Below are 12,841 nucleotides of genomic sequence, written 5' to 3'. Positions count from 1 at the left end.
TATTGATTAAATGCCAGTTTTTTCAAACACTCAGCAGTGGCAGCACAACTGCTGCCATGCCTACATTTTACAAAATGAATTATTTTTAAAAAGTCTTTTTAAAAATCCCCAGTCTTTTTAGCTCCCTTGAACCTGAATCGTTGTTCATAAATCCCAATGGAGCAAATTCCCGCAGTTCTAGAGTTGAAATCCCAGAACTGAATCCTCCCCTGTCGTAAATCAGCATAACAACAGCAAATTCACTGAGATTCCTATCAAAATGTACCCTTGCAGACATTCACCCCCATTCCTGAACTCATAAAGTTAATTGTCAAAATACATTAAGGTAGATGGTGGTTTTTGATGATGATGTTACTTTCATTGGCTCATGCTTGCAGCTAGTCATTAAGAATATTTATGTAGGTCAGTACATCTTAGTTTGGACTACTTTAGTAAAGAAGGATCACTTGTTTTTAGATGCAGAGTTCCCCCCATCTAAACTGAATACTTGAGGGGATGAAGTAATGACTAAAACAGATTGCAGGGTAATTTTTCCTATAATAAATAAATATTTTATGTTTTTAATATAGAAATTAATTATATATGTAGGATATCAGAAAGTATTTTTAGCCTACTTCTTACTCTGAATGTTCCTTTTCTTTCCTTCTGCATTCTTTTTTTTTTAAATAAACCAAACCAAACCAAAATACAGGCTTTTCAATTATAGTAGAGTGCACCCAGTACACTGGGCTTGAGGAACAAGAAGCGTGAAGCTTTTTGTTTGAGCTGGGGAAGTTCAGTCTTTTAATTCAAGCAAGTAGGTCTTCTAAGATCTCATTAACCTCTCTCAAAAACAAAGCTCTGTGATTTCGAGACGTGGTGAGAAGACTACGGCAACAATGGTAACTTCCACAAGTAACACCCAGTGCCATTTTTCTTGCTCTGTGCTTAGAGATCACACTGACTGTCTAGGAAGGAGTTGCCAAAACACATGATACGAGTGATGAGGGTGTCAGCGGGCGCCAGACACTTCGTGTTGCCTCTTGGAGAGCCCTGGTGAGACAGAAGAAGCTCCGGCACCCTGGCGTGCATCAGGGAGACCAGAAGCAAGATGCTCTATGATTTCCAACAGGGATCACAGCTTTGGCCTTTGGCAAAGACTCTAATTTTCCTAATCTACCTGACATGAAAAATGTTAGCCAGGAAGCAGTAACTTATTATATCACTGCCTGTGCGCTCACCAAAAAGGGGTTCCAATTCCTATCTGCAGAAATGATTTTGGTCATCTCAGGCTAAACCAATAAATTTGCACAGCAAGCAGGAAATTTTTTATTTTAAAAGTCTCATTTAAGCCTGGTTTGCATATCTTTCTTCCCCCCAGTAGTCACTGATTGATAATGTTGCTGAAGTATTTATTTACTTTTATATAAATTTGCATATTTATCAATGATCTTTGTTTGGAACAGTTTTAAAATGGGAAATCATACTTCACATTTACTCTCTTTCAAGCTACATTCAAACAGCAATTGGAAAGCAACAGAAATGCACAAAACTAGGAACCTATCCAAAATGCTGGTTGAGTAAAACTGATTTTTTTTAAGATTAAAAAAAGGAAAGCAAATGAAACACTCCTACTGCAATCAGTTTCAGTATCTAATGCATACAAATATGTATCTAGTTGAGCTCTTCTGTCAGAGGAATGCTTTCTAGGGGGGTTTTTGTTTTGTTTTTAAACTAAATTAGCATTGTAAAAAAAACCACTGAGGTAGGGACTGCAGAAGCAAGCTGCCATGCAGCCATCCACCAAGAAGTTTTTCCTCAGCTGTTGCTTCTGTTCTTGATTCTCCCAGGGGCCACCACTGTAGCCCCTTTCCCCACTACCAAAACCCCACCACACACACAAATCCAACACAGAGGTTCAACAAGGCTCAGTGCTGGGTCCTGCACTTGGGTCACAACAACCCCCAGCAGCGCTACAGGCTTGGGGAGGAGTGGCTGGAGAGCTGCCCAGTGGGAAAGGACCTGGGGGTGTTGGTCAACAGCCACCTGAATATGGCCCAGGTGTCCAAGAAGGGCAATGGTATCCTGGCTTGTATCAGCAATAGTGTGGCCAGCAGGACTAGGGATGGGATCACCCCCCTGTACTCTGATGACACCATCACATCTTGCCAGATGCTACAGCATTTATATTAGCAATTTTCACAAAATGGAAGGGATTTCAAGATGCTTACACTAAGTATTTCCCCACAAACCAAACTGCAGGACTGACCAGCCTTGCTCTCAGCAGCACCAAACACTGCTTTCCACTTTTCCAAACCACAGCCAATGTCACGTCCATTTGAACTTACCAGAAAAGAAGAAAGTCTGGACTGTCACAAAAAAAATGCTGTTCATAAATGCTCCCTCTGAATTCTTGAGGAAATAGAGGACTTAGCTCCCTCTTTTCAGGAATATTCCGCAAATAACAGCTAGCTGAGGCCCAGCTGCAGGTTAATACCTGGCACCTGTTGATTAAAGAGTTTTCAGGCAATCCATTTGACACTGGTGCTGCCCTGAATAGACTAACAAATACCTGAATAAGTTGGAAATTCAACCTGTTTTCACCACCTCATCGCTAAGAGTGTGACTTGGACTAGTTCAGCTAAGCTGAGATCCCAAGTGCCAGGCTGCCCCCCCTGGGGGCGGTGCGTGAGCTACGCCCCTTTACCTGTGGAAGGAGGGGTATGTCCTGTCCTATGCACCAAAGCCACCAGCAAAGCAGCCCAGAATGGCGGCGTCTGCACAGGCTTGCTCTTCTATCAATAATAAAGTGCTTCCTAAGTCAGCAGGAGACAATAAAGAGAAGAATTTCAGGATTTCCATTTGGCAAAATACACCTTTGTTTGTTTTTTTTTTTCCCTCCACCTAGCCTAGGAAACCCACGCCTGGCTTGAGACAAATGCAAATTGCACTTCAAGAGCATAACAATTTCCTCCCCAAAATCTTCTGATACAAGGCTATGAACATTGTTGAACTTAAGGAAGTGTGAAGTACAAGTTTTGCATAAAAAATGTTACCCTGGGCACTTACCGCAGACATGACAACTATAGCCTTTTGCTTGATCAGATCATCCTTCTGGTACACAAAACATAAAAATGTAACTCTACTGATACCCACATCCGTATAAAAATGTAGAAAGCACAGAAAACTCAGTCACCATTGCATGAACACCAAGAATACTTTACACACATTAGTACCTGTTTCCTCTATTGTGAATATACATTGAATCACAAGAACTCAGTACTCTACTGAAGCTCTCAATTACAAATGTAATTTTATTTAATTTCTTCACGCAAACTGTATTTTCTCATTCCAAATCTTTACTGAAAGAGATAGTAGTTAAATGCTTAGAAAAAACAGGAACTGCTCTAGTAGGCAGCTAGAGAAATGTATGTATCAATACAGATATGGAATGTAAATTTAAACTCATTTAGTTCACAACATACAAAGAAGATTTTTCTGCAGTACAGACTCACAAAACAATAACAGTTCTTTTCACAAATATTTTTCACAGAGTTCTGCACAGCAATCTTGTAGAAAAGTAGATTTGTGCAACACCAAAATAACTTACTGTTCCTTAGTATAAATTATTTGTCATTTCCTAAAAGAAAGAGGTAATTTAATATGATTGGGCAGGATCTGACTGGATTTGGTGATAGCAAAATATAAAAGATATTGTTGCTATACGCAGAAAAGGAATATGGCATGTGCTACAGTACTGCAGGGGCTAGTTCTGAGAAAAAAACAACAGAAAGTTGCCTGCAAGTCTAGTGCTTCTGCTGCTGTATAGAGGCTGCACACCAGCAAACACCGGCCTTTTTAGTGCTTTCACAGTCAAGCAGCAGAAGTGTGCTTTGGTACTTGCACCTATTAAAAAAATACCTGCCTCTGTGGGTTTCTAATTTGAGTTTAAGGTCTTCAAAATAGCCTTTCTGATATAGAGGAACAATCCACATTTTGGTGTGCTTTGAAGGAGATGCCAGGTACAAACTAGAAGGATTCACACTTGATGTAACACAAACTCCATTCCCGATTTCTCTCTCTTAAATGCACAAAACATACAACTAAAAAAGAACTAATAGTCTAGGCCTAGAAACATGCTTGAATAGTAACATTGATGGAAACAATTTGCAAAGTTTAAAATTACATTAACCATAATTTAAATATTACCATTGATTCCCAGAAACTTCAGTGCTGATGTAGTACAATCATTTGGAAAAGTATGAGACAAAGTGGGGTACAGATAGCACAGATTGAAATTCCTCGAACATTTCCATTATGTTAAAATCATATATTCCTCAGGGTTATAGATAAAGCTTCAGATGGAAAATCCGTTTCTTCATAATATAGCTAGAATGTGAGTTTTAACCATCTTTACTTTAGGTTTCTTTTACATACAGGGATCAAAATAGACTTCTCATTATGACTAAAAATATAGATTTTTAACTACAGAACCCAGCAGCCATTTTTCTGCTTCTTTGCCTTTCCCCCAAAAAAGTCAAGCAAGGTCTACAAAAATAGCAATTAACTTTAAAAAATAGGTTGCTTCTTCCAGCAAATTTAAGTTACATTCAGATGTAATATAGCTATTTATAAGGAACAAAGTTGTGGCAGGACACCAAGGGAGGCGTGCTGTGTTCAGTTTCCTCCTGACAACAACTGCCCACCTCGGCGCTAAGCGTAGTCGCTGTGAAGATCAGTATCTGGTTTGATACTCGTGGTGCCAACGATTGAAATCATTGTAGAAAACCACTATGCTCCCAGACGCCATGCCAGTCATTATACACCTAAGGAAAGCACAAGACCATGTTTGTTAGTGAACCACCTCGATATACAGAATCACAGAATCATCTGGGTTGGAAAAGCCCTTGAAGCTCCTCCAGTCCAACCATGAACCTCACACTGACCGTTCTCAACTCCACCAGATCCCTCAGCACTGTATGTGTCGACACACCAAAGAGTTACATCAATGTAGGCACGAGAACCTGAGGCAACGACCACCTTCCACTGAAGACAGCTGGAGCTGGAAGTGCTCCACATACCAGAAAAGTCTGGCTTTAGGCTCCTTCATCTTGGGCTTCCAAATCCATCTTAAGCTGGATTTGAGTAAAACTGCCATCTGCACCACCTCCAACAGATTCATGGATCACAAAACATACAAAACACCACACAACAGTCTGTATGGTCAACCTAAAGCTACAACTGAGAGTTAAACAGAATTGGTTATCACTGTCCTGCAAGCCCACTTCAGATTTCCTGGGATAATTCCCTGGCTTGCTTGGTTGGTTTTTGGGGGGTATCAGAGGGGGATGAAGCCCTGGTGAAGCGGCAAAGTGAAGGAAGGCTCGCAGAAGTGGTCATTTCAGATTCGCCTCCCCCATTTAAGCACATGATCTACATGAAGGAATTGGATGTGAGCTCAGGACTTCAGCTGGAAATGTCAGTGTTTGGGTTTGAAAGCAATCTGAAGGCTTTGATTGTTTTGAGAGTTCCTGAAAGCAATCACTGTGCTTTCCCACTGAGGCACTCTCTCTGTCTAAATTCCTTACCCTTGGCCTACTACTAGAGATCATTTAGATCTGTTTGAAAAGCCATGACCCTGACATAGCACGCAATTACAAGTTTCTATATCATCTTTTCTACTGTCTCATACTGAAGTTTTACAAAAATCAAAAGTATGAGGACGTATAAAATTCTGGCATTTTAGGAAAAAAGCCTCAGAATTAAAAAAAGTTCAAAGTAAAAAGCTGTAATTTATCCTTCAAAACAAAGACTAAATATGAGATCATCAAAACACTGCATTTTGATAGTATCACACTATTTCAAGAGCACCATTTTTATTGCTTTTGTATTAGGTTAAAATGTCTTTTTACATAGTCACTCAAACACATACATTAATGCATACCAAATAAATTACTCTGAGCAACTACCTGTAATTACTCTGTAAAATACTCTGAGTAAATCTCTTCTGAGTTTCTCTGTCTTCAAACCCAAAGTGAATAGGTTCCTAACTTGAGCACATGGATAAATTTATAGATGCCCATATTAAATTTGTTTATTGACATGCAAAGATTATGTTGATAAGCCATTAATTACAGCTTAAAGATTCTCTAAATGCAAAATTTTATACATTTCAGAGGTCTAAAATTCAACTGCTGCAACTCCAGATTTTGAAATATTTTTAACAGCAGGGGCTTTTTAATGGAAAACTGTTTCTTCCAAAATGCCTGTAATCTCTAATTATGCTTAACAAGAAGAAGTTGAATAATTTTCACAGATTTGGCTTGCTTGGATTTTTTAAAAAATAATTTAATGTAAGTTTTAGAAATGTAGTCCAGGTAAAAACGTTAAAACATTCAGTTTGGACTTCAGTAACTGGAAGGTTAAGAGCCTCAGCAATATGCTTTAATGCACAGTGTAGACATTCCTAAGGGATTTAGGAGCCAAATCTGCTTGAAAAGTACACAGGAACTCCACACCAAAGCAAACAAATTTCTAGCCCGCAAGCTAAAAGTGTACTAATGAAATGGTAAACATCTTACAAACAAACAATACTTTTGTGAAAAAAACACAGAGAACTTTTAAGTACAGCTGCATTGAAAAGTGTAGTGTAAAAATGCAGTAAAAGTATTAACTCATTGCCTTCAGTAGAAGGAATCTTCAAGGATGGTCACGCTTTATGTGGATAAAATAACTTTTCTAGAAAAGAAATTTAATATTTGCTTTAGCAAAATACGGATCTGTGGAGGGAATCTTATTGTGCAACTATTCTAACTGTTCTATTTTTAACATCAAGATCTGGAATTAGGAATGTGATTTGTATCGTAAGTGAAGGAAGGAACATGAAAAGCACATATGTAACCTTCCACCTCCACGTGACCCACACTGTCACTGGCACAGGCCAACAACTCAACCCGTCTTGAAAGTGTGCCAAAGTAAGTTTTCTTGAATCTCTCTTCATTCCCCCAAGAGTTGAAATCCTGAAAAAGATTATCTGCCCTAAATATGATGTGCTAGAAAGAAACTTATGCAAGCACAGAACTCTCAGTATAATCACCAGGGTCTGTGATCCATAGAAAATCAAAATCAGAAGAAAAACAAAAATGCAATTTAATTGTAAGTATATATTTTTTTGAAATTCTCACAAAGACCAGACTCTGCTCTAACCTTTGGTCGTAGGACAGGGCCATGGATCGGATTCCAGCATCACACCCTGGGTAAGCAAAAAGCTGCTTGAGGTCCCACATCTGCCATACCATGACAACTCCATTGTCTCCACCTGTAAGCAGATACTGTCCATCTCGACTCAGCTGAATTGCCTGAGGGAAAATCACATGGATATTTGTCAGATAATTACGTGCTGCTCTTACTCCCCCTCTTTTACTTTCATGAAAAGTTTCATATTGGCAGCTAAATGTCTAGGGAGACTTGATATCAATACAAGCTTTTGGGAAGCAACATTACTGTTATGTTATTCGACCCAGCAATAGAATTAACGTTACTATGCACAAATCTCTTTAATACATTAGATGTCACTAGTTGAGTTTTACCTCACCTGTGATTTATTCCATACTCCAAGGATCTAACATGAGGTCAGCTAAAGAAATTTACTTTTCTAATTAGCTAGATTTACAAGATCCAGCAGCACTGGCATTAAAATATAGTACCTGACATTCCCTGAGGGTCTTTAATGCTAGCCTAGCAGAAGCAATCCTCCTTTTCCCTCTGGCAAAAGGCTGAATGATGGAGGGAACTGAAATTATACAAATTAATAGAAATAATTTAGACCAGCATTTTTAGATTCCTGCTCTGGATTAAGATAATGATCCACCCCTCTTAAGAGAGACTGTGTTTCCTTTCATCACCTATCCTGAAACTGCCTGTCACAAATTGGATGGCTTACACCCTGATTTTGCATGCATCATGGGGACTGATGGCAAATCTACATTTGAAATCTTTATTTGGGATCCAGATCATGAAGCAAGATGGGATATGATTGAAGTGAAGACTTCTTGAAACCAGGAGTCTTCAATCTATTTCAGTATTTCTCATGTGCTGATAGAAAAATCATGATATATTGAGTACCTGGAAGAACAGCAACTTTCCTCAGTTACCTGATGACTATGCCAGATGATACTGTCGGATATTAAGATGACTGGAAGCATGAGAAATATTTCTTAAGGCGGGATTTTGCCAGTTTAAATTAACCAAAATGTGATTTAAGAGAACTGAACTCGAATTTTTATTAAGATAAGTGATACCCTAGCCAACCATGGCAGCAGGAGATGCTGAGGCTGGCCACTCTGCACTCCCTTCCCCTTGGGCTCCCCAGCACCCACAGTCACAGGATCAGGAATATCAGAAAGTGTATCTCTGCCCATTAATAACGGACCATTTAATAACTCCTGTAAGCCCAAGGCTTTTCCTATGCTCTCCTGTTTCCAGATGCCTCTTCTCAGTTCTTTCTGACTTCTGTTCCCCAGCTTGTCTTCTGTTTTTTTCCCTTCTCTGCTCTCTCCTTTTATTTTTGCATGCAATACTCAGCACAGCAGCAGCCTATCACCTTCTTCATTTGAGCACATGGAAGGGCGAGAAACAACTTTGCTAGTTGTTTGCTGGATGATTTGCTGTTATCAAACAGAAAATGAGGAACTTTGATACTATGAAGCACTAGTTATCTAGTATTAAACTCCTGATCCTACCTAATCCTTCACTCCATTACTCCTACTTTCAATTCCTATTTTTCCTTCACTCTTTTCTGCCTCTTCTTGTCTTCTCCCAGTCGGACAAGTTTCTACATTCCCACCTCTACTCCTCCTTTCCTGTTGCTCTTGTGAGTGGTCAGTACAGAATGTAGATGCTAAGCACTTATCTACTGAATGCATTTAACCTGAGCTTTGTGAATCAGCTAAATTTGGGCAGCTTTTCAACAAAATACACATCCTGCACATTCATGCTAAATTTCAGCTCCTTGACTCAAGGCAGGGAGCCACAAAACTCTTCAATAGAACAATGTAAAAATGGAGGATATTCAGAGCAGTAGCTTTTAAATTCCAAACACACACAAATAGATTGATCCACTTTAACTAAAACATCATCACTGGAAGGCAAGGAAATTGCCTCAAGATGATTGTCTATGAGCAAAATTCCAGCTTACAGATTTAAATTTAGGAAACAGTAGAAAGAACTGAAGACAGGATCTTGCAAACATATCTCTCTGCTGAAGTCTGCAAGTATTTTGGTACTTGTAGTCTCTACTTCTACAGCTTTTCAATATGCAAAACCTGTAACATACTGTGATTTTAAATTCCTCAGGAAAAAGAAGTTGCTGGTTTTTTAATATACAGAATTTGTAGCGCATGCGAAACAAAAATGAGAGAATCTAAAACACAAAAATGTTACGTTCATGCAACATTAAAGTGTTTATACAGACTGCTGACAGGCCTAGAAACCAAAATATTCAGCGTACATAAGATACTGCTTTGTGAACAGCAATAATTAAAGTCAGACATATTGCACATCTGTATTTTTTGTATTGCTGTACTCTATGATGTCATATATATCCTTTAAGAATTATATGATGTGCAACGCTTACATTAAGATGGAGTTTCTGTATTATATTATAAATTTTGAGTGTTTACTGCAACGACTCCCAAGCAATCAGAATGAATCACATTGCTAAAATTTTATTTCACACGGTAACTTTAAAATGAAAGTAATTGAAATACAAACATACTGTAACCAAAATATTGTAACACTGAAAAAAAAATATGATAAGCCTATTCCAGTTGTGTTTTGAATTAAGATAACACCACATACATGTAAATTTAGACACAATAAAGCAGAATACATGGAGGTTTCTTTCAACCATATTTAAGTATGGAAAACTGAATACTAACCAAGGTTACAGTTTAGTATTCTGAGCTGAAGCTTCTCCCCCCAAAAAACAAATGTGCAAACCAAAAATTGCTTCTGTGATTTTTTTTCTACCAGCCTACAGAAATATGCTAAGCACCTCCCAAAGCACAGCCCCAAGGAGCCTGAAAAGTCATTTAAAGACCTTCTTAGAAAAGTATAGTAACTCAGTAAGAAAGGGGTAGAAAACAAACTGAGATAAGACTGTGAAAATTATCTAGAACTTGCATGCACTGAGTAGATGATCATGAGACCTAATACACCACACACAATTATTAAAAAGATTATTCATTAGAAGCAAAAATCAATATAGGGTGGTTTTCTTCTCTATAGCAATGGCAGTCTCCTAAGGGTATTTTCAAATTGCAATGAAGACCGTGACAAATAATTATTTGCTACACTTATAAAATTCAGCTGATGAAAATCCATTAACCTTATGGTCATGGTTCACTTGAATTTTATACTTGAGGCTTTTACTGAAGAAATGCTATATTAAAAGGCAAATTAAAGCCATTAATCTTTAACTCTTCCACTACCTGCAAAATGCAGTAGGTTTTGTGATCTTTTGATTAAATAAAGTATGGGCTTTGAACCCTTACTAATACCTATGCAATTTCACTAAGTCATTGGCTTGTCACGAAGACAAGATGTTGATTTATTTATTTTTCTTGTTTATTAATAAATTTCTCAGCCACTTGCCTATATATGTGTATATATATGTATGAATGAAGGAATGAATGGAAGAAAAAGGTCACCCTGTCAACATTTCAGTTTCATGACATGCCCTTCAAGATTTAACAAACGAAAGGATGCTTTTACTCCCAAGTACTCCAACTGGTATAGAAGACGACATGAATCAATTTTACTGTTCTGTTTTTCCCCAGCGTAGTTTATCTACGATTCTGCTAGGTATGAAAGTGAAACAACTCTGCAACTAATCTTTCTCACAGCACAAGCTTCAGACTCTCAAACAATCCCCAAAGCACACAACTTCAGCAATGTTCTAAAAGCTGTATTTCTGACTTGTATTTCCTTGGAAAGTCTCAAAACTTTGCACAAATCCCTTTTAACATCTCGGATTTTTGAAAGGCAGTGCTCTGTAAAAAGGCAGAGCTGACACTGTGACAGCTCTGGCTTACAGCAGCAGGAGTCTTGTGGGCACTTCCACATTTCAAAACAGACTCAGGAAAGGAAAATAAATTGGTTCCTCTGGGTGAAACAGCATACAGTCTTTGTTTAGGGTAAAATAACTTTACTTCTCAGAACAAGCAGACTATTTAGAGTTAAGTTATTCATTAAGATATCTAAACATTACATGGTAGATGTACTGTGATATGCCTAAGCTCCACTGAGCAATACAGTATTTAAAACAAAAACAGGTGGAAGGCATTGATTTGACCCTGAATTTCCCCAGAGCGTCTGAAATTTTTTAAGCAGTTTTCTAGCACAAAAATACCAGAAAGAAAATCAGAACGTTGTTCCGAACATCCCTGTTGAAAACTGCTAGTTTTGTCAAAATATTCTGAAATACTGGTCCATAATGAGCTAGGAAAATAGAAATTGGAATGTTACATTACAAGTTCAACGCTTATGACCATAAGAAAATAGGAACTAGAATTTTACATTACAAATTCAACACTTAGGATCTTTTCCTTCCCTTTTCTATCCTGTTTGAGCAATAAGCAACAAAAAGTGTTTGTCAGCACAGCCCATGGGTAGGTACTATTAATTTTAAACGCCCCTACTTTAATCATGCAGTTGCCACTTGCCTTCTAACATGATATAGTGCAGAAGCACTGGGAAAGACGCCGTAGGTTGTTTAAGCGTAAAGCCCAACTGGGACCACTGGGAGAGAAAGAAAACAAAACAAAACACAATAAAACCCAAACCCCTGTACATACGTAATTCTGGCCCACAGAGAGCGGAACTCCATTGCCTCTAGCAACATTCCTAAAGCTGTGGGTACTGACTGAAACACTACAGAAATTGTTTTAGCTGGCAAGGGATTTCTAGATATTTTACAGATTTGCTGGCCTAGCTGACAATATAATCACAACTGAAAGTGACAGATTATCAACATTATTATTGTAAAAAGAGAAAACACTGTGATATGTACTTGCTTTATGGAAAGAACCGGGATGAAGGGTACGCTGAAAATCTCAAAAGCATTTGTACAAGGACAGCCAAAGGTGCAATTTCACAGAATTGAAGAAAGATTAAAAATTGAAGCAAGAATCTACATTAATTTAGAAAAATGGCTTGGGACAGAAATATACACATACTACTTCATTTCCCCAACCTCAAATCCATACTTGTGGCTGCCACAGCATCCAAAAATCAAATGCCCTCTCACCTCTGCCCCCAGCACTCTCACTACGGAAAAGAGACCTACACAGAGAGTTATTTCTGCATATTCCACCACCAATGTATCTGATGTTTTGAAAACACAGGGATGCTTGATTAACAGAGTATAGTGCATGACAGAGTTTTAGAAGGTTTTAAGTGCAATTCGCTGAACTACACTTGGACACTTCAGTGGTAATGGAGCATTCACTGTTCCATGTAAGTTATAAAATGGAAATAATGAAGATCAAAATTCTTTCAAATATACTGACACATTCTTCTACCTTAAGAATTAATAGAGTCAAGAGAAGAACGGGTGCAAATTTAAAAATGCTGACAATTTTGCACAGTATCTGTAAGAATTTCAGTAATTCTGTAAAACAAATATGAGGGTGAAGAGGATTTTCTTCCTGAAACATCTAATTCAAATCAAGGAAAAACTTTTGAGAGTTTTCAACTCAAGAGAACACTGGAAATCCCAGCAGCTGAGTTGCTGGGCTATTCCATCAGAATATGAAAGTCAGCTTGGAGGCGTAGTACTGCTATATACTTACAACAACAGAAG

General features: G+C 38.1%; 1 protein-coding gene across 1 annotated transcript in view; it reads right to left on the bottom strand.

Annotated features, from left to right (window-relative positions):
- Positions 1-3,275: 3,275 nt before the first annotated feature.
- LRBA (LPS responsive beige-like anchor protein) overlaps positions 3,276-12,841 on the bottom strand; it is a 424,995-nt gene continuing 415,429 nt past the window's right edge. Inside the window, exons 56-57 of the mRNA XM_074821286.1 lie at positions 7,186-7,337; positions 3,276-4,805 (exon numbers count right to left, since the gene is read on the bottom strand). Coding sequence (XP_074677387.1) covers positions 4,715-4,805; positions 7,186-7,337 — 243 coding nt within the window. The 3' untranslated portion in view covers positions 3,276-4,714. The remainder of the gene's footprint in view (positions 4,806-7,185; positions 7,338-12,841) is intronic.

The sequence above is a fragment of the Strix aluco genome, chromosome 4 (assembly GCF_031877795.1).
Source record: "Strix aluco isolate bStrAlu1 chromosome 4, bStrAlu1.hap1, whole genome shotgun sequence".
Classification (NCBI taxonomy): domain Eukaryota; kingdom Metazoa; phylum Chordata; class Aves; order Strigiformes; family Strigidae; genus Strix; species Strix aluco.
Note: the sequence above shows the minus strand (reverse complement) of the source record. Positions and strands in the feature narration are given on the sequence as shown.